The following is a 22,815-nucleotide window of genomic DNA, read 5'->3' as shown; positions in this document are numbered from 1 at the left end:
GCAACAACTGATCTGTTTTCTGTTTCCACAATTTGGCCCTTTCCAGAAAATACCTACCGTCTTAACATTCCTGCCACTCCCGAGTTCCAAAGATGCCCGCCTCCCTCTGTGAATATAAACCCAGAAAAGCAATGCAGGGACAGCACATGGGACGGGAAGGACACAGGATGGGAGATGGCACTGAGCTAGCAGGAGCTTTCAGGGCCCCTCGTCTCTCTCCCACCCCCAAGAGAGCAACGAAAAACTACAGAACATCCTCAGCGCTTCAGCTGGTGGAGCGGAGCTGGGGGCTCAGTCCTGGAGCTTGAAGAGGCAGCCGCTGTGCTCTTCTGCTCTCTCAGTCACAGCCCGCACCTCCTCCCCACAGAAACTGGGAGAATCATTCTGTGATAAAGCTCTACTCCATTCATCCTTGGCTCTGATTTTCCTACTTTTAAGCAAACAAGCTGTTTTCCTATAGCCAGATTGGCAGGTGCTTACAATCTTATAGAGGAAGAATAATAATCCTATACTTAGGAGAGTCATCCCCCAGAGAGCCTGGAGGGACACACGGGCACAGCAAGGGGGGAAGGAGGAAAGGAAGGAAGAAAGGAAGGGAGGGAGGGAGGAGACTCCCCCTACAAGGTCAGATCTGCTGAAGCAGGCGTGACCTCCAGAGGTGTTTACTGCCCCAGCAAACCCCACCACGTACCTGGCTTGCCTCCTGTCCTGGCACTGAGCTCCCGGGAGCCCCCTTTGGAGAGCCGGCCTTATTACCTTCAAAGACTCAGGCCCAGGGCCTGCAGTTTCTTCCACCCAGCGCTCCCTTCCTGTCACTCAGGCAGGGTGTCCCTCGCACCAGAATATTCTTTGAAGCTGGCCAACTGCAACTGGCCACAAGGTTTCGACCACTGTAAGCATAAGCTCGGGCAACCAGGCTTTGTGGAGGATTCCACCTGCAGGGCCTCAGCTAACAAAGGAGTTGAGATCATTGACAGCTCAGCGTAGAGCCTAATTTTATGAGGCCAGCGGGATTCCAGAGAGTGACAACAGCCTGCTTGCTCATCAGGTTGTTCAATTCAAATATACGATCAAGTATCCATCTTCCCAGCAGTCCAGAAGACGGTGACTGTAAAAGCACACATTGTCAGCGAGTGTGTGCTCTGTAAAGACCATGGGGCTGCAGACAGGACGGTGGGGAGGCACCCAAATGGGGTGCGTGCCCTGGTGAGTCGTGGCAGAGACCCAGGGACGGGGCACAGCTAATGGCAAACGTGAGATGTGAACGTGAAATGACACGTTCCTCCAGTTTCACCAAGGTTTTACTTTCTTTTAATATTCAGAACACCCGGGAATCTGGCCAGAAAAGCGCTCTAAAGCCTCCTGTCACAGCACTAACACTGGAAAAAAAATTCCTGGAGCCCTTTCGTTGAAAGAATCTTATTAGGGTTAGAGGGGAAAGTGTGACAGGGGAGGGGAGAGAGGAGAGATGAAGCAGGAAGAGGGCGGGTGGGGAACTCTTCTCTGTTGATCTAGGTCAGCCTTGGGGTAAAATGTTGAGTAAATCTACACTTTGATTTTTAATGCATATATCACAGGCCAAGTATTAGGTTGTTTTAAATGAAAAGAGCAAATTCTAACATTCATTATGATCTTGCTTTGGCAAAAACAGTTACTGGAATATATACATATATTTGTTTGATTCTAATGAATCAATATTGTAAGATATGGATTCTAAATACAAAATTAAAAATCATATATGACATATATAATATGTAGTACATACAGTAGCTATATCTTATATATGACATATATAGTGTGGGCTATATATACAGTAATTATATATTAGATTGTATATGCTAACTATAGCCATGGAATTAGAATAAAAATAGAACTAATTCCTTCCATTCTCCTATATTTTAAACGACTTCTATAAAAATTCTACATCATTTTGTAATCATATTCAGAAGTTGCTAAATCTTTAAAGAGTCTGGGTGGTTCAGTAGGAAGCCCGCCCAGTATTTACTGCTCTCACTTGAAGTGTGGTCCCAAATCATCCCTCAGAGTAAGGCCCCTATTGAGGCTATGAGGATGGACATACCTCTTTCTGTTCACTGCCAGCACAGTGAGGAGAAGGGGTCAGGTGCACCTTCCACTCTTCAAATGCTTGCAAAGGGGTCTTCCTCTCATCTTCAGAGTGGGGCCTCAGGGGGATGGCCAGATCTGTTGTACCAGCACCTCCCCCTAAGTCATCCATCTGTCTCTCATCTTCTGCCAACAGACTGCCCCTGGCCTCCTGGAGCTGCAGGCTCTCGATAAGCAACCGACAAGCTTCCAAGTCAGCTTCCCACACTTTTCCAAGCAGTGGACACTTGCAGCTAAGGCAGAGAAGAAACAAAGGCATAAAAATTAATTCAGTGATGTTTCATCATACCAAACCAATAGCTTGTCTACCTGGCTAAAAGAGTTAACAAGTTAAGTTTACATAGCGATGGATTATTTCAACCAGAGGGGCCAAATCTGTTTACCATCAAATAACAGTGAAATAAGTATAGTCCTTCTTAGCTACTTGGTCTGTAAGGCTATCCAAGTTCCTAAATATTTTTCCAGACTCAGTGGCCCAATACAACACCCCCACTCATGTCTGTGCTCTAGTCCGGCTGCCTTAATTTGAGTCCCCAGACCTGCCCAACTCCCCCAGGGTAAGTACTTTTTAGTGTGCTATTTCATCTGCCTAGATTGTCCCTCCCCCACCATTTTCCCTTACTAAACCACACTCACCCAGGTAACACAAATGAGTGAAGCAGTGCAGGGGTAATATAAACCATAACAACTGATATTCAGCCTCAGTGGCAGAAAGCAATAGAGAGAAGTGAACTCTTGCTAGTAGAAAGGACATATCCCTGCACAGAGAGCCCTTCCTCAGCTCAGGGCAACTAAAGCTATGAGGAATGTAGACTCAGTGTTCACAAAAAATTCTGACTCTCATGGAAAGCCAAAAACCTGAAATTTTAAATGAAAGTATGTATTTTTCATCCATTCATTCAGCTTCAGGCTGGATATTTTCTATACACCTATCTTCCATTTAATAATCCTTCCTTCTACTGTGTCTAATCTGCTATTCAATTTATCTCTGTGTTCTAATTTTTAGTTACTTTATTTTTCAGTTCTATAATTTCTATTTGATTTTTAAAATATATTTCAGTTCTCTGCTGAAATTATCCATCATGTCCTCTATCTTCCTCAACATATGAATCATCATTATTTTAAAGCCTGTATCTATAAATGATGAATCCAGAAGTAAAAAAAGAAAGAATGAGACAGAAGCAATATTAAAAGAGCTAGTGTTGAGAATTTTCAAATAATTGACAAGAGACATCAAACTACACATTCGGGTAGCACTACAATCTCAAAGCAGGGAAAATCAAACTAAAAAACACACCTAGGTTCATCTTAGTGAAACTGCTGGACAGCAAAGACAGATCAAAACTCTTAAAAACAGCTAGTGGAAAAAAAGACATTCACTTCAAGGAAGTGTATAGGTGACAGAAATGGTGGATGCCAGGAGGTAATAAAGCAACATCTTAAAAATCATGAAAAAAGCATAACAATCTATAAATTACACAATTATTTTTAATTTCCTTCAAAAATAAAAGTAAAAGAAAGATATCTTCAAATAAATAAAACGGAAAGAATTCCTTGGCAGTATATCCATAATAAAGGAAATGATCCCAGCTGGAAGCAAGGACATGCATAAAGGAATGAAAAACAATGGGAAGAGTAAATGTGTGGGTAAATTTAAGTGGCTGTTGATATGAAAAACAGTAATAATAATCTCTTTTGTGATCTAAAATATATGAAGAATTAAAATACATGATAGCCAGCACAAAGAGAAGGAGGGAGTGAATTAAAATAGTTTCAGTTCCTTGTGTTGTCCAGAAAGTAGTAAAGTGCTCATTTGTATTAAACTTTAAAAAGTCATGGATTCATATTGAACCCCTTATGGTAGTCATAAAACAGAGAAATTAAAAGAATGTATAACTAACAAGCTTGGGAGAAATGTTTTTAAATTTAAAAATACTTAAGTATTGGTTTAGTGAAAGCAATAAAGAAGACAGGAATGAATGCGGTACAGATAGGGAAAATGGCAAAATAGAACTATTTATTCCCTAATATATTAGGAATTACATTAAATATAAATAGATAAATACTGTATTTAAAAGTCAAAGATTTTAGACTAGAATAAAAAATTCAAAATCTAATTACATGTTGCTTACAAGAGACATACATAAATATAGGATACAAACAGGTTGCAGACAAAAGGATGGAAATATGTCATGAAAGCATTAGTGATAAAGTGTAGTGGGGAAAGGACAGTCTTCTAAACATATGCACTACGTCAGCTGGATATCACTATAGGAAAAAAATCAAATTCATGATTACTGGCTCATACCATGCAAACATCAATTTCAGGTGGACTGTAGATCAAAGTGTGAAAAATAAAGGAATAAAACTTCTAGAAAATAATTCAGGCATACCTTGCTTCATTTTATTGCACTTCACAAATAGTGAACTTTTTTCTTTGCAAATTGAAGGTTTGTGGCAACCTGCATCAAGTAAGTCTATCAGCACCATTATTTTAATAGCATTGTCTTATTCCATGTCTCTGTGTCACATTTTAGTAATTCTTGCAATATTTCAAACCCTCCACCAGCAAAAAGAGTTTCAGCAAACTCGCTGAAGTCTCAGATGATGGTTAGCATTTTTAGCAATAAAGTATTTTTTAATGAAGGTATGTATATACATTGCTTTTTAGACATAATGCTATTGCACACTTAATAGACTACAGTATAGTGTAAACACTGAGAAACCAAAATATTTGTGTGACTTGCCTATTGCAATATTTGCTTTATTGCCATGGTCTGGAACCAAACCTGCAATATCTCTGAGGTATGCCTGTGTAGGATAACATCTTTATGACTTTATAGTAAACAAAGATCTCTCAAACAGGATATAAAAAATACTAACTATGAAGAAAACAAATGATAAATTTGACTATTAATATGAAGAACTTATATTCATCAAAAAAAAACATTGAGAAAATGAAACGGTAAGCCACAAAGTGGGAGAAGTTATTTGTAATACATATAACCAACGAAGGACTGCTTCTGGAATATAAACAGGAATCCTACAAAACAATAAGAGAGAGACAGACAACCCGATTTTTTTAAAGGGCAAAGACTTGAACAGACACTTCACAAAAGAGGGCTTCTAAATGGCCATAAATACCCTATGAAAAGGTGCACCATGCCATCAACCATCAGGAAAATGCACATTAAACTACAGTGTGATGTACTGTACATCATCAAGATGGCTAAAATCTAAAAGCCTGACAATACCACGTGTCAGAGAAGGTAAAGAATGATTAGTCCTCTCCTAAACTGCTGATGGGACTGTACATGAACACAGTGTCTTTGAAATCTCTTTGACAGATGTACTAATGTTGAAAATATGTCGATCACATGACCCAGCACCACGACTCCTAGGTTTATACTCATGAAACGCACATATTCTCATTGTTCTCAGTAGTCATGTTCTGTAGTCACCATGAGCACTGAATGAGCAGATACTGAACCACTGCTCTCAGGGGAAATGGAGGGTTAGCTTCCCGTGAGCCTTTTGTTACAACATTATCATTAACTGATCAATATATAACCTTGTTTTATGTGTGTTCCTGTTTAAAAACATCTTATTTAATATATATTGTTGATTCATTAACACTGGACTCATGGTCAGAGCACTGTAACTCAGGCCTGAACAAAGCTTACGAAACACATATGTGCTCCATACCACACATCACAGCCTTCCTGCCCTCAGGAACACCAGACAGCACTTCAGCACTGTGCTGGGGAGGGGGCCATTTGAACAGCAAAATCACCAAGAAAAAAGCACAAAGATGTGAAAAACATGGCATTAACTAGACAGCAAAAAGGGCACTTGTCTACAGTATGAAAACTATAACGAGGAAGCAGAGCACTGCCTTGTTCAACCTCAGCTAGGATCGTGCACATCAGGTGACTCAAATTTTTGGCCACTCTGGGCACGTCCATGAATGACAGGGAAAGCTCTGCAGGTACTGATTTGGGAGTTACAAATAAATTTTAGTAAGTAGACAAACTCGCAAACACAAAATCCACAAATAATGAAGATCAACTGTATATATGTATGACTGGACAACATTATTTGTAACGGCCAAAACCGGGGAGGGAAAACAAATGGCCATAAATAGAAGAGTGGATAAATTGTGAAATGTCCATTCATTGGAATTTTTGCAAAGAAGATGAACAAATTACTACAATCTGCAACAATATGGATGAATCTCAAAAACATAAGGTTAGACAAAAAGGCAAAGAGGAGGCACTATGATTTCATTTATTTTATGTTTTTAAATATGCAAAACTAATTCAGAGGGGTAATGACAGGAAGAGGCATAAGGAGGGCTGCTGGCGTAACTAGAAGTGCTTTACTTTTCTGTGGTGGTGATGAGTATGTTCATTTTGTGAAAATTCATCAAGCAGTATATTCACAATGTGTGCACTTTCTGATTGTGTTATATGCCGATCTAAAATTTAAAAAAGAGGGGAATTCCCTGGAGGTCCAGTGGTTAGGGATCCGCACTTCCACTTAGGGGGCACGGGTTCGATCCCTGGTCGGGGAACTAAGATCACACACGCGGCACAGCACAGCCAAAAACAAACAAACAAACAAAACCCAACAACAATAACAGCAAAAAAACTCCTAAAGTAATAAAAAGAGAGAAAGAGAACACAGATATCTGAGTCATGTCCTGGAGCAAGAGAGCAGGAATGGGGTATGGTACACATGAGAAGAGACCATCCTTATTAGAAAAACTGGACTCTATTGTCCAGTTTCCTAATTGTAGCCAATCTGATACGTGACAAGTGGCATCTTGTTTGAAGTTGTGTTTCTTCACTGCAGTCGCTTCACAGCCACTCAGATCTCCTCCTGTGAATTGTCTTTACCTATCCATTGCCAGTTTATTCCTGCCTTGGGTTCCCCATCCTTTTCCTAAGGCTTTTGTTGAAGAAAGCATTTTATTGCCAGTTCACTATCTTTAATTTTTACAGTCTACTGATTTTCTGTTTCTTCTTGTACCCAGTTTAACAATTTATATCTTTTATAGAAATTTATATCTTTTATAGAAATCAATCCATTTTCTCACAGGTTTCATATGTATTGTAATGTTTGTTCATAAATTTAAAAAAATTTTTTAAATTAATTAACTAATTACTTTTGGGCTGTGTTGGGTCTTCGTTGCTGCACGCGGGCTTTCTCTAGTTGCGGTGAACGGGGGCTACTCTTCGTTGCGGTACACGGACTTCTCATTGCGGTGGCTTCTCTTGTTGCGGAGCACGGGCTTCAGTAGTTGTGGCACAAGGGCTCAATAGTTGTGGCACAAGGGCTCGTGGGCTCTAGAGCACAGGCTCAGTAGTTGTGGTGCACGGGCTTCAGTAGTTGTGACGCACGGGCTTAGTTGCTCCACGGCATGTGGGATCGCTTCAGTAGTTGTGGCACAAGGGCTCAATAGTTGTGGCACAAGGGCTCGTGGGCTCTAGAGCACAGGCTCAGTAGTTGTGGTGCACGGGCTTAGCTGCTCCGCGGGATGCGGGATCTTCCCGGACCAGGGCTCGAACCCGTGTCCCCTGCGCTGGCAGGTGGATTCTTAACCACTGCACCACCAGGGAAGCCCTAAAAATTATTTTTAAAATCACTTGTCTCCATAGACATTTCTCCTTTTCATTCTGTACTTTATTTAAATATTTATTTACCTCTTTTCTGATTTATCTTGTTTAGTCTTATCAGAGGCTTGCTAGCTTATTAATCTTTTCAAAGAACAACCTTTTGCTTTGTTAATCTTTGTAATTCCTTTTTTTCTCTATTTCCTTGATTTCTGATCTTATCTTTATATTTACTTTTTTTGTCATTCTTTAGATTTATTACCTTTTTATTAGCTTCTGCTGTTAAATGCTTGGTAGTTTTCTTTCTTTGATTTTCCTCTCTTACTACTTAATTTTTAGCTAATGTATTTAAAGCTCTAAATTTTTATCTGAGTAATACTTTAATCATCTCCAATATTTTTGTCTTTTATTACAAAAATTTTTTTAGTTTTAAAATTATTAAAATATTTTAAATATACAGAAAAATATGGAAAACAATTTAACAAACACTTGTATACCTACCATCAAACTTATTCATTTTCATATTTTTCTGTAATTGAATTCCAGAATTGGCAACATTATTATCACCAAAATTTTACATATAGTGCTATTTTGTCTGATATTATAATTGTTACCCCAATATTCTTTTAGTTCCACTTTTCCTGGCTTATATTTTTACCACACTTTATGTTCAACTTTATTTTTACTTTTATTTTTTTTTCAGAAATGAATGCAATACAAAACATTTGGCTGAATTTTATAAAAATCCATTCTGGAATTTAATCTTTGGGATTACTGGCTTTAACCCAGGTGTTGTAATTACTGTTTAATTGTTGCTGTTTTTGTGATATATTACAACTAAGATTTCTAATTTTAAAAAGTTGTATGTCTTTGTTTCTTTTTTCCTACCTTCCTTTTTCTTTTTATTAATTCACATAAAATTGTGAGAAAGAATAGAGAGATCCATTTACCAGATCCTTTACCCAGTTTCCCACAATGGTAACATCTTACAAAAATATAGTACAATATCACAACCAGGGAATTGGCATTGGTGCAATCCACTGATCTTATTCAGATGTCCTCTCTTGTGTGTGTGTGCATGTGTATGTCTATAGTTCTGTATAATTTTATCCCTTGTGTACGCTCATGTATCCACCACCACATTCAAGGTACAGAACAACTCCACCACCACGAGCATCCCTATATGCCGTGTTAAAACCACATCACTACTTCCCACCCTAACCCCCATCCCTAGTGTCTGGAAACCACTACATCTGTTCTCCATTTCTAAACTTTTGCCATTTCAAAAATGTTATATAAATAGAATCGTAAATAATGCACTTTGTGGAATTGGCTTTTTTCATTCAACACAGTTCCCTGGAGATTCACATACCAATAGTTTATTCATTTCTATTGCTGAGTATTGTGCCATGCTCTGTCTGGACCACAGTTTATTCAACCATTCACCCACTGAAGGACATCTGTGATGTTCCCAGCTTGGGAATATTATAAATAAAGTTGCTATGCACATTTGTGTACCGGTTTTTGCGTGAAATTAAATTTTTCATTTGTCGTCTGAGGGGCTTGCAGTAGATCAGGGGAGGAATGAGGCTACCTGGGCTGCACCTTAGCAAAAGTTCACCACCCCCTCATTCTATCCCCAACCCGTCTGCAAGGTGACACATTTGTATGTATCTCAAGGCCATATTTTAGTTCTAAATTTTTACTAAGATACATTTTTGTTTCATTTGTAAGCCCTCTATTTCCTCAACAGTAAAATTTACTAAAGTTTTCCTCATGTACTGTCTCACATAACTCACACTGCCCTCCTGAACTTATTTTTCATTTAAAACTTTTTTTTTTTTTTTAGTGGTTTGAGAGACGGCCTATTTATTTATTTATTTATGGCCAGGTTGGGTCTTCGTTGCTGTGCACAGGCTTTCTCTAGTTGCAGCGAGCGGGGGCTACTCTTCGTTGTGGTGCGCGGGCTTCTCCTTGCGGTGGTTTCTCTTCTTGTGGAGCACGGTCTCTAGGCGCGTGGGCTTCAGTAGTTGTGGCACGCGGGCTCGGTAGTTGTGGCGCGCGGGCTTAGCTGCTCCGCGGCATGTGGGATCTTCCCCGACCAGGGCTCGAACCCGTGTCCCCTGCACTGGCAGGCGGATTCTTAACCACTGCACCACCAGGGAAGCCCTGTAAATCTTTTAAGAACTTACAGGTCTGAGAACATCTTTATTTCACACTCAAACACTAAATAACGGTTTGTCTTAATATTCTGCCTTCTTGCCTTCTATGTTGTTATTGAAAAGTCTGAGATCTAATTCTTATCCCTTTCTAGATGATCTGCCCTTAGAAATTTCTTTTATCTTTGTTGTATATAAAGTTTAATGACAACCTATTGACCACCCCACCCTTTTCTATTCTGTTAGTGTTATTAAGTCCATCAGTAAAAGGTCTTATAGCTTTTCCTTTTTTCTGGGCAACTTTCAGTCATTAGTCCCTCAAATATTTCCTCTCTTGCCTCTATTAATTGTTTTCTTTTCTTCTGGCATTTTTTTTTCATATGAACTTTGATCAAATAACCCTATTCTGTACGTTGCTTAACTTGTGTTTTTTTCCCTTCTCTCTGTTTCTCAGGCCCTCGGAGTTTTTGAATGGTCATCTGGCTCACTAGTTGGTTCTTCAACAGAATCCACCTGGCTGTTCAACCCAATTACTGAGACTTTTTTCAATTTTTACCTTCTGCCTTCTCTGAATTTCCATTTGGGTTTCTTTGTGACTTCCTGTTTTACTTCCTGTCTCCAATATCCTCCCTTTTCTTTGGGAAATACGTGATACATCTATTGAACATCTTGTGTCTAATTACACTTCAACAGGTTATTGTCCTTCCATTGTTGTTGTTCCTTTATAGCAGTTGCCCTCCTAAGAAGTCTTGAGTGTTTTCCATATGATTTCATGTTTCCTTAGGCAAATTAACCACTTTGGCTGGTGATGGGTCTTTGGAGAAGGGGATAATGCCAAGGCCCTAACTTGTGCCCAACCTAGTAGGTTTATGTGGTGGGAGGGTGGGACACCGTCTCAGGGAAAAGAACCTCTGATGGAATAATCTGTACGTCGGTGCTTGAAGAAAAACATAGATTCCCTCAGTTGTAATTATCTACCCCTCATGGAACTGGGAGGACTGGAGGAATGCTCAAGATCCAAGCCCTCCCATGGTGGCTCCTCTGAGGCTGGTCTTCTAGTGCTACCTCCCCCGATTCACTGGCCAGAAGGTGCTTGTGTCTTTCCAGAAGCAACGCAGTGGGCACTGGCCTTCCCAGGCAATGTGGGAGAAAGAAAGGGGCATATGCCCGAAAACCTCTCCTCCACTTTATCATCTGTTTCTTCCCCACATGGAGACCAAATCATTTTTAGTTGCCCGGGGGGTTCTTGGATATTTTTTATTATTAACTTGTCAGATCCATCAGCATGTCTCTGATTTCTCACGGTGTGTGCAGGGCTGGATTGAAGGGAAAGAGCCAGCAGCCGACCTCTCATAAATTTCCTAAGGGAAAAGAGTTTGCTCATTTTGTAAATAATTTTCTACATTATAGTGATTTGAATACTGTAACTTTGTGTTCATTATCTTTTTGATGAGATACAGTATGTGTGGTCTTTGAGTGAAAGTGAAAGATATTTATCCTGAAATATCTCTTAGAATGCGTATGTCAAAGTGTGGAAACCAATTTTAGAGACACATACTGAATGGTGAGTAAATCACTGTAGATATAAAATTGCAGTGCTTCATTATAGCTCATGGAATAATTTCATAAAGCTTTAGATTTTTAAAATATCTTCTTACTGAATCCATTTGTAATAAAGAGAGTAGTAACTAATTTCAGAGTCTTGCAATGTTTTGCTATTCCTGTACAGACGAATAATTAGGTCTTTAGTAATAATCCCTTAAATGAATGACTTACAGCTATTTGAGCTATGTGAGATCTTTGGTGATGTTTTCACAACTAATAATGAGGCAATTTGAAGATACAATTTCAGTGTTTGGGAGAAAGTTCTTGAATAGAGAATTGAGATTCATCATTTCTGTTATTCCTCTCAGTTAAAAGTTAAATGAGGTCCAAGAGGGATCATCTGATTGTGGCTTGAATCCTCATGGAACTGAGGCATGAGTGTGTTATTTACAGAGAATGATGTTAATAGAGGGGGTAGGCAGGAAATTTGTGGGCAAGCTTCTATCCATTTTAGAAATGGAAATACTGAATTCTAACACAGACACCTACAATTTCAGTTCTTCTTACCAAACTCTCTTTCCTGACTTATTAATATTTTCACTTAAAGAGTATTAGCATTTTGGGACTTCCCTGGTGGTGTAGTGGTTAAGAATCTGCCTGCCAATGCAGGGGACACGGGTTTGAGCCCTGGTCCGGGAAGATCCCACATGGCGTGGAGCAACTAAGCCTGTATGCCACAACTACTGTGCCTGCGCTCTAGAGCTCGCGAGCTACAACTGCTGAGCCCTCATGCCACAACTACTGAAGCCTGTGTGCCTAGAGCCTGTGCTCCACAACAATAGAAGCCACCGCAATAAGAAGCCCGCGCACCGCAACGCAGAGTAGCCCCCGCTCGCCATAGCTAGAGAAAGCCCGCGTGCAGCAAAGAAGACCCAATGTAGCCAAATTAATTAATTAATTAATTTAAAAAAAAAGAGTATTAGCATTTTACCTCATTCTTTAGAAACTTTGAAAATAACCAGGTCTTTTTCTATAACTACGATGGAGGAAACTATCAAACCGATATGTAAATGCCCAATGGTACCAAGCTTTCAACTGCAAATTACTTAAACACTACTAGTTCTCATGTGTCTAAAATCTTTCCATTCCTTGGGCAACATAGATTTAATCTCCAATTTTTAAAAACTGTTTTTCTTAGAAATATTTAAATTTTATTCCTTTGTCTTTTATTTTCCAAGAAAGAAGATTAACACAATTGTCCCCTGAACAAAGACTTCTGGATATTTTAGCCCGCTTCCCAGAATGCCATCTGATAATATGACAGGAGGAAATGTAGTATATGAAAAAGTGTTTGTCTAGGAAACTGTAGTGGACACTGTTGTCTTCTGAGCCAATGCCCCTTCTTCTTTGTACCCTTCCTAACAGAACTTGGGGAGTATTCAGGTAACCAACCCTCCCTCCTTGGGACTTATTGGATGGTAACACCACCCTAGCTCCTCAGCTAGACTGTGATTAGATGAAAATAGTTGACCTATGATATTCTACTGGACAAGCCTTGATGGTCCAGGGGTTGGCAATCTCAGATAGCTGAACTTAGCTCAATCAGACCATGTTCTGTGGCCCATGCTGGGGTGCTGGTGGGCGGGGAATAGTTTTTACTTTCTCTCCCAAAACAGCAATGAACAAAGAAACCACTGTGTCTATCTTGTGACCCTACCGGAAGCAGCCTACAAGCAAAGCTGATGCATTGTGAATGGAAATGGCTGAAAAAAAGAAATGGAAAGAATCTGGGTTTCTGAGGACAAGTCTTAGTTGCTGAAGCAACCAATGCAGGTGTCCATTCCTACTTTTGTTTAAGCCATTTAGAGCTGGTGTGCCTACTGGTCGTGGCTGAACAGAGCTGATTTCAGCCAAAATCAGATGACTCTGATGGGAGTTTAGCCTCTGCTACAAAGTTGGTGACCTTTGAGAAGTATTTTCTCTCCATTTGAGTTTCTATATTGGTAAAATAATATCTCATGTCTATCTCAGAGGATGGAGTATAAAAAGGAAGATACGAAATGATATATACAATATATAAAAGAGCAATAGTAGTAGAAAAAGTATTTAAGTTCTCAAATCTCGAATAGAAGTAGGCACTAATAAAATGAAAATCAGTCTTAAATGTGCATGTATGGTGGCCAAGGTGTGACCACTGTGGTCCATATTTGTTTATTATTCTATTATTATGTAAGAAATATAGATTGGGTGAGAGCAGGAATTAATTCCATCCAAGAGTAAACGTTCCAACAATAATAAAATATATTCTGCAGAAGGGTAGTGCAGTCACTCACCCCCACCATCCTCAACAAACACTACCATCATCATCACTACTGTTAATTAACAGTGATTGGTCAGGAGCTGTTCTTAAAGTTGTTAATCCTCAAAATAACCTTATGAAGTAGATAGTATTCCAACATTGTGGCAGCTTAAAATCACAATTCAAATTCTCTGACATTCCTACAACTGAGAGGTGGAGTCTTAGTCCTCTCCTCTTGATTCTGAGCCACCCTTAAGTGACTTTCCTGTAACCAACTGATGCTAGAAAAGGTCATGCAGCTTCCACCAACTCTTCTGGGACACCTGCCCTGAGGGAAGCCAGCTGCCAGTCAAGAATTCCTTCTATCCTGAGATCCATGCTGAGGAGACTACATGCAATTGCTTGGTCATGGGCACCAGCTACAATCTCAGCTGACGGCCACTCTCAGCTGCCAGTCATGTGAGTGAGGCATCTTCCTATTCAGCTGAGCTGACATGACTGCACCCTCAGTTTCATGACCACAACCCCTAGGGAGAACTGCCCAGCCATGCCCTTCCCAAGTTATGACCTACAAAATTGTAAGCAAAGTAAAATGATTGTGCTGGGACAGACCTCCATTTTACAGGTGAGAAAATTAAGGCATCCTCAAAAGCCAAAGATATATTCTGACCATGAGTCTGCTCAGTTCCCTTTCCTTTGTGGATAAGCCAATCAGCCACAAATTTTAGAAGGCTTTTCCAACTTTGCAGCCTGTTTAAAACTCTAAGCAACAAGTTACCTTTTCTCCCCCCTACATCACCGCGTTGTAAACACACAGATAAAGAAGGAAAGAAACAACTAGGTAGATAATTATCTGGAACAATTGAACACTCAGTTTTAGACCATGAAGTCAAAGTCATCGGGTATCTCCATCAACCCAGCTCCTCCTCTTAATTTCTCTATTTATATTCATGGTCTCTTATTCCTGCCTTATCCTGGCTTATGTGTTGCTCTTGCACCATTAGAATTCAATCCTCTGAGAGCAGCAGTCCTGTCTACCAGTCCTGTCCATCTCAACTGACATGTGCACACTGCTATATTTAAAATGGATAACCAACAAGGACCTACTGTACAGCACAGGGAACTCTGCTCAATGTTATGTAACAACTTAAATGGGAAAAGAATTTGCAAAAGAATAGATACATGTATATGTATAACTGAACCACTTTGCTGTGCACCTGAAACTATCACGACATTGTTAATCAACTCTACTCCATTATAAAATTAAAAGATTTTTTAAAAAGTAAATTGATTAATACAACATTGTAAATCAACTGTGCTTCGATTTTTTTTTTAAAAAAGAGTGAATAGAATGAAGGCCAGAAATCATGGTCATTTTCAACATTTTTCTTTCCCTCCATCAAACTGTAGATCATAAATGGAGAACATTGTTCAGGTCTACCCTTCCCCAAATTAAGCAATTCATTTCTTCACCCCTGCAGTTAATGATGAGGCTTTCTGCCTTCGGACATTTCACTCTTCCAATCTATCCCGTCTATTATTGCTCTAAACACGTTAGTGGCTTTCGCTGCTTTGCCAGATGGAAAGCCAAGTCCCTCAAGGCCTTTCACCAGTCGACCTCAGCTCTGCTCCGGAGGCCTCCCACCGCATCTCCTGTGTGTTCCTGGATGACACCCAAGCGGACCACTTGCTCTTCCCAGGACAAACGGACAAGTTTCTAATTTCAGACTACTACTTCCCTGACTTTTCTTTTCCAAAATCCCCGCTCATTAAAAAGCCAACTAATTCATCAAGGCCCATCTCAAATGTCACTTTAGTAAAGAACTCTTTCCTGATCCCCACACCATATTCTCTGAACTCCTGTGGCATTTTATAGTACTTTTAAGACAGTTATTATATTCCTCCTTGATGTCTGGGTTTTATGTACGTATACCTTCTACTGTAGGTACTGAATGAGGTTTGAGAATAGGTCATACTCATTTTTTTAATCCTATGAATCATATGGTCTAGCAAGGCATTAACCATGATAGAACTCAGTAAGTATTTAATTAACTGAATGAACTTTCAGGGAAGTTACACTTAAAGGACTCCTCCAATTTGAAGCAGATAAAACAATTAAGTTAAAAAATATCCATCCTAATAAAGGTTAATAGGGGAAAAGCTTTCCTGATAAGTGATCCCAGTAGACTGACTACATTAAAAATTAAAGTCAGGGTAAAATCTCAATATGCCACTCAACTGTGCCAGGGCTGCATTGTTTTCTAAGCTGTTCAATGACTAAATGGAAATTTTAAATCGTTTGACTACAATTTTAAAGTGGGGAAGACACAAAAACCTGGAAGTCAAAAAGGAAAAAAAGTGACAAATCTGGATACGTATAAATCTCAACTTCTACACAGTAAAAAAATACCATAAATGAAAATCAAAATACAAATGACCTATTAGGAAAAAATATTTCTAATATATAGCATAGTCCAAGAGTCAAATTCCTTAACTTTCAAGAAAAATCAATAAGAAAAACAAACATCCCAAGAGAAAATAGGCAGAATAAGCAGAAGAAGAAATACAAATGGCCAAAAAATATATAAAAACATAATCAGCCACATCCAAGGTAAAGATGTGCAAATAAATCACTACCCTTTTTTAGGAAAGTCATTTGGCAATGCTTGTTAAGATTAAAAAAGCACATGGTCTTTGAGCTAGCTATTCCACTTTGAAGCATGTACCCTACAGATATATTCAGACAAGAAACAAGAGCTGTGTGAAAAAGTACAGTAACTGCATCACAAGAAACAACTGGAAACAACCAAAGGGAGAAAACAAATGAACCAAAGTTATTGTTACACACCGTGCAACCATTCACAGTAGAAGGCTAAGCTAAGCCTCTTAAAATGGAAAGGCTTCCAAGAAAAATTAAACAAAAATAGGTAAAGCACAGAACAAACAGTATTCTGTTAAGATCTCATTTGAGTTTTTAAAAATAACAAAAGGGCAGGCATATACATCCTTATATGCCTATGCATGAGTGAAATATTTCTGAAAGGATATACTTGAAACTGTTTCCTCATAGTTGGGGGAGGAACAGGGGGTTTTCTTTATATTTTACCACTTTCTGCTTTCTTTCCTTCCTTCCTTTCTTTCTTTCTTTTTTCCTTTCAAATAAACCACATGCATACTTTACTTTTATAACAAGAAGGAAATTTAAATTATATTTGAATTTGTCCACTTCTTTTCCTTTGGCCTTTTTGCTAAATTTTGCAGCCTTACTTTTGGTGCTAAACGTCTCGCTTTGCAGAGTCCCTGTCATGGTTTGTGGGGACATGTTTGATCAGTGGCAGTTGTGGAAAGGGCTTCTAAATCAGAGCTCTTCAGAAGTAGGAGGGCTACACTGAGTCCTGAGAGCCACAGGATAAATGTAAACACATGCCCACACCGAGGGCAGACAAGGAATTTTAAAGGGAAACAGGAGCAAGACGGGAAGAGAGTGCCTGGTAAATCGCATCCCAGCTTATCTCCTGGGCACTTCCAGTAGCTCAACTTGAAAAGAAAAGGCGCCAGACCCCACCCTGTAGGTGAAAGCTATTATTCTTCCCGCCTCTCAGAAGAGACGCCTTTCCAAAGACAGCTCAGGGGTGGGACGGAAGAGGGACCTGCCAAAGAGCTCCCACCTGAACGTTTTATGGGACAGACGTGCAGCCAGACAGTCAAGGAGGTGGAACATCCACGCAGCCCTGCAGACACGTGCCTCTGGCCAAACAGAAAAGAAAACAGAGAAATGTCCCCAAACCGTGTTCTATCAAGAACAGTAAAAGCTCCTTGGGAATGAGTGATGCCATGATGCCGCGAGTACCAGCCTGGTGATGCTGTCGGCTCAGCGTGAGAACCGCGGGGGTACAGCAGGGCTGGAGCCGCAGAAGCTGTCAGCTCATCCTGTCATTGTGAATGCCTTAGGTGGGCTTTCCCTGGTGTCGGTGTTCTCTGTCCACAAACCACAGGAGGTGTAACATGAGCTCCCAACAGACAATGATCACGGCTCCTGAGACAGCGAACAACAGCACACTTGCCAGGGACGGAGGCTTTGTATCTAACTTTGAAAAGGGAGCCCAGCCAGCCAGCTGCAGCCTCATCAGGGTGGCCACAGGCTGAGCCGCAGTCCCCCAAACAAAAGGCGTGATCAGTGTCTACCTCCAGCAAAAGGAGCTCAAACGACACTTCTTCACAAGTGATAGGCCACGCGGGTGAGAAAGAAAGGGCAAAGGGGGACACCTGCGCGGTCCGACGGCACCGGGCACCGGGGACGTGATGCACGGAGGCGCCAAGACGACAATACTGGGCGCGGCCGGTATACACCGTGCTCATCCTCCAGGCGTGGCCCCGCAGCATTTTGCCCATACCTCTGTTTTGACATATATCCTAGATTGTAATCGTCCACATACATTTGCTCCCTCCCAAAGTGAGGACGCCTTCAAGGTCAGAGCGTGCCCTTGATAGGTCAGTGAGTGAACAGACTTCTCCCAGGGTGAGCTGCAATCTGCCTTGTGCTTTCCTGAGGCCACCATCAAGGCTGGAAGAAATCAAAAGCCCAGAGCTCCCAGCGGCGCCTGCAAAACGGACGCCGCCAGCAGAAAGAGTAGGAAGACCTAAGAAGCCTTCCTCTCCTCTCGGGCGCCCACGCGCATGCGCAGGGGCCTGGGTACTGATACCTCTCAGCCGCTCCCACCGCAGCTTATTCTAAAGCCCCTGGCACCCTGGCCCTAAACTGAGGAAGGAGAAAGCCAGAGGGCAGAGTGGTCCCACAAGGAGTATGACAGCAAGGGCTGGTAAACGAGAGCTGCAGGGGTGAAGGGGCTGGAGAGGTGACAAGTGTCGAGCTGCTCCTTAAATGTACGAGATCAGGCGTCAGAGTGAAGGCTAGTCCATAGGACGACCAAGCAGCAACACGGGTCAGCAAGGCGGGGGGCCCACGGCCTCAGGGTTCCACCAGGCACACCCCCAGATCCCCAGAGAGCGGTCTGCACTCACTGAAATCCCCTGCAAAATCTTGTGTGTGGGTGCATTTGCATGGAAATAGGGTCCACGGATTTCATGAGATTCTAAAAAAGCCTTGTGATTTTAAAAAAGAAAAAAAAAAGGGATTAATGTGCATATGAGTCACTTGGAGATCTTGTTAAAATGAAGTTGCTGTTCGCACGCCAGGATGGGCCTGAGACTCTGCCCTCCAACCAAATCTGGATGACTCTGTGGACGGTTCACAGTCCACACCTTGAGTAGCAGGCACCTGACTGGGGGGCCCTACCTGCTGAAACCTAAAGCCTCCGGATGGCCACGCCGCCAGCACCCACAGGATTCAGCGTGACACGGACTGATCTCGATTTTAGCACATGTGACAAGAAACCCCCGACACGAGACAAGCACAGACAGGTATTACTGGCACTTCCTAAACGCCTCTGGAGTTTAGGACCAGCTCATCATTAATATGGAAGACCTAGAAGACTGCCTTCCATCACTGCTGAGAAAAAGATAACCTGGAGTCCCAGGTGTCTGGGCCCTTCTTGTTAGTTCAGAAGGAAATCCAGCAAAGAGAGAGTTGTCCCTCATTCTGGCTTTCACCAACCACCTCTGGGAAGCTGACAAGAAAAGCGAGGATGGTCAAGTGACCTCATTTTGTTTATAGAGAGCGTGCGTGGTGCTGAAGATCCATCTATGCCTATGAAAGATCAGATTAAACCTTCCCGGGCAAACTGAAGCCCGGGCGGGCAGCAAGTTCCACTGGCAAACACTGGCCATACAGAGCGAGTCTTAGCCCTCTCGGCCTGGCTGGGCTTTTGGCCACCAAGCAGGGCACTGAGGGCTGAGCAGTGCTGAGATCCCGTCCTGAGACGGGAAGTCTGCCGGGGAAAGTAGAAAAAGCCCAGGATCTGACAGCCAAATTGTGCATCAGCAGCTCTATCCCCAGTACACAAAGTATCATAAAGGCTGAAATCCAAATTGAAGTCTAAAAATAGCACAATGAAAATATTTCCTTCCTTCCCTCCACCAGAGAGCAAAGCAGCTGACATCAATATCCTCAGGGCACAACTGACTTCTCCGAGTTTACATGGAAAGAACGATTACACAACTGACCTTTCTCACCATCAGACCTACCGTCCCAGGAAATAAGCAAGGGAAAGCAATTACACTGTTGCTGAAAACCCATAATGGATATGTGATTACGATTATTAATGTGGAAAGAAAGAGACAGACTGCTGAGCTGCAAAGCAACCACTAAGTGAATCTGCATGAGATTCCAAGAGGGGGATTAATTTTTTGTTTTCTTTTCATCTCTCAGCCAGTCATTGGAATGTGACCCCAAACTGTAAGCATGGCCTGTCACATCCTTATCAGTATTCACCGCCACTGCACTGTGGTCACATTATCTCCCCTGGATTCCCAAGTGACAGGTTCCTTGCTGTAGGGGATTGTTTTCTCTTTGCCTCTAAAGGGGAGGAGGGTGTGGCAGGGAACTGCCTTGTTAGGTGCAGGAAATTAACGAATTTTCAAGACAACAGAAAGACATTTTGTAGCAAATATTTACCTCTCTGTTTCTTTCCTACTGATATCGAACATATATTATCTAATCTGGAGGATGCTGGATTTACAATCTCTCTGAACAAAGGGATGTTATGGCTCATTCTAAAGAAATAATGCTGTCAACTCCTTCAGCCCCTGGTGAGAACACGACTGCAGCACGAAGTACACTTGTCATAAAAGAATAGAACGGATAGTGAGAGGTGCAGGTAGAGGGGAGAGTGTGAGATTTCTCTGACTTTATATGGCACCCTGAAAACCCGTTCCCCTATACCACTTACCTATCCATTGAATTTCCAATTACTATCTGGCTCAAGGCCCATATAAACATGGCAGCTTCATCCAAAGTGGGCCGTTAGAACTGGAGATCCCCAGCGGGGAAGGCTGGGGACAGGGATGCCGGGTGAGGAGGAGACCGGTGTGTATCACCCTCTCTGTGCCTGGCGGGGCTCTAGGCACTTTTCACGCATTATTTCATTCTGTTGTACGATTTCACCGTGAGATGAGGGAGGGACTCGAGATTCTGCTGTTAGCTCAGAGTTACCCAGCTAGCTAGTTGGAGGAGCTGAGACTCAATGCCACCCCGATGACAAAGCCCATGACCTGACGGCACCAGATTTTCACTCATTTTATGAGAAATATTTAGTCTCCCTTCTCCACGTGGGAAACGCGACTTCCTGTTCTACACTGAAACCAAACAAAACACACAGAGACTCATATATATATAGATATATATATTTTTTTTTTGTGGTATGCGGGCCTCCCTCTGTTGTGGCCTCTCCCGTTGCGGAGCACAGGCTCCGGACGCGCAGGCTCAGCGGCCATGGCTCACGGGCCCAGCCGCTCCGCGGCATGTGGGATCCTCCCAGACCGGGGCGCGAACCCGGTTCCCCTGCATCGGCAGGCGGACGCGCAACCACTGCGCCACCAGGGAAGCCAACAGAGACTCATTTGACTGCCCTCAAATACACTGCATAAGACCCATAAAGCCACTCTTACTCTTAGGTAATTTTTCTGTGGCGGATCTTGCTCATTTTTGGTGCAAATCTAGGAACATTTCCCTTGAGATGACAAGAATAATCGTAGTTGTTGTAAATGGTAACAGACAAAATGGGCATTCATTATTATGTGCAAAACTGAGCATTTCCCTAGGCTACCTGTCACAAAAACAAAGCTTTCAACTGAAAACGATTTAAAAATTCTATATACATACACACACATGCACATATGTGTTATGAAACACTTTTTTAGGGCTTCCCTGGTGGCGCAGTGGTTGCGCGTCCGCCTGCCGATGCAGGGGAACCGGGTTCGCGCCCCGGTCTGGGAGGATCCCACATGCCGCGGAGCGGCTGGGCCCGTGAGCCATGGCCGCTGAGCCTGCGCGTCCGGAGCCTGTGCCCCGCAACGGGAGAGGCTACAACAGAGGGAGGCCCGCATACCACAAAAAAAAAAAAAAAGAAACGCTTTTTAATCTAATCCTTATTATTCTTTCCCGGACTCTAATAGTCAGCCTTTTGCAATAATAATAGCAATAATAATTATAATTATTATGTTATAAATAATATTATTGCAAATAATAATGGCAACAAACATTTACTGAGCATGTGGCATCACCGGTGAAAACAGGCTTCACGTATCTCATTTAATCCATGCAACAGCTCTGTGAGGAACATTACTATTATATTTCTTTTTATAAACAAGAAAACTGAAACCTAGATTAAATAATTTCCCGAGGTCACTAAAGCAGAAAGGATAGAGGAGGCCTGGATTAGATCATCTGACCCAGAACCATCTTCTTGGCTGGGCATCGTCTTTCTTCCCAAACCCCTATCGGTCCGGGTCCTGGCCAGACACTGGCCTTGAACCGACAGCGTCTTCCAGCTCTTCATCCAGCTCACGTGCTACCTTTTCTTGCCACCTTCCCTTGACCACCTCCACGTGCAGAACCAGCGGGCACTACCACCTTGCCTTAGACCTCAAGAAGCAGCCGTGTCTCAGCCACAAGCAGCGAGCTCCCCAAGGGCAGGTCTACCTTCCCTGCCCACCCAGCCCGGTGTCGGGTGCACCGTAAATGCTACACATTCCCATCCCACAAGCCCATCCACAGGGACCATGGCTCTGTCCCCTCCCCACCCAACAGTGATGAGACAAACATTGTCAAGATCTTCTGAGTGACATTTCTTCACACCCATAACAATAATTTTGCACTTTCCCCCTTTTCTCTGGTTTTGTTATGCTAAAGGAGCCCCCAATCCATCAAACCACACTCAAAATGCTATTTTCTAATATTTTAATCACATCACCCAATTTCTTTGCCTTCCCCACATATCCTGATCTATGTGCCCTGGTACCTGTGTAACTTACTTGAAAAGTAATTAAAATGACAGCATTTATAAAATATATAAAATAGAGGTGGCTGGTTTAATCACAAAAGGGTTGACTGCAAAGTTCTTTCAAGTACTTATCTTTCCTGACAGATTTATCTGTTTGTTCGAAGATCAGTAAT

General features: G+C 41.9%; 1 protein-coding gene across 1 annotated transcript in view; it reads right to left on the bottom strand.

The window, feature by feature from the left end:
- DISC1 (DISC1 scaffold protein) overlaps window positions 1-22,815 on the bottom strand; it is a 365,311-nt gene that overhangs the window by 27,672 nt on the left and 314,824 nt on the right. The window contains exon 11 of the mRNA XM_024117085.2: window positions 2,081-2,357. Coding sequence (XP_023972853.1) covers window positions 2,081-2,357 — 277 coding nt within the window. The remainder of the gene's footprint in view (window positions 1-2,080; window positions 2,358-22,815) is intronic.

Source organism: Physeter macrocephalus, chromosome 20, assembly GCF_002837175.3.
Source record: "Physeter macrocephalus isolate SW-GA chromosome 20, ASM283717v5, whole genome shotgun sequence".
NCBI lineage: Eukaryota > Metazoa > Chordata > Mammalia > Artiodactyla > Physeteridae > Physeter > Physeter macrocephalus.
The sequence above is the reverse complement of the archived record's forward strand: the minus strand, read 5'-3'. Positions and strand labels throughout refer to the sequence as shown.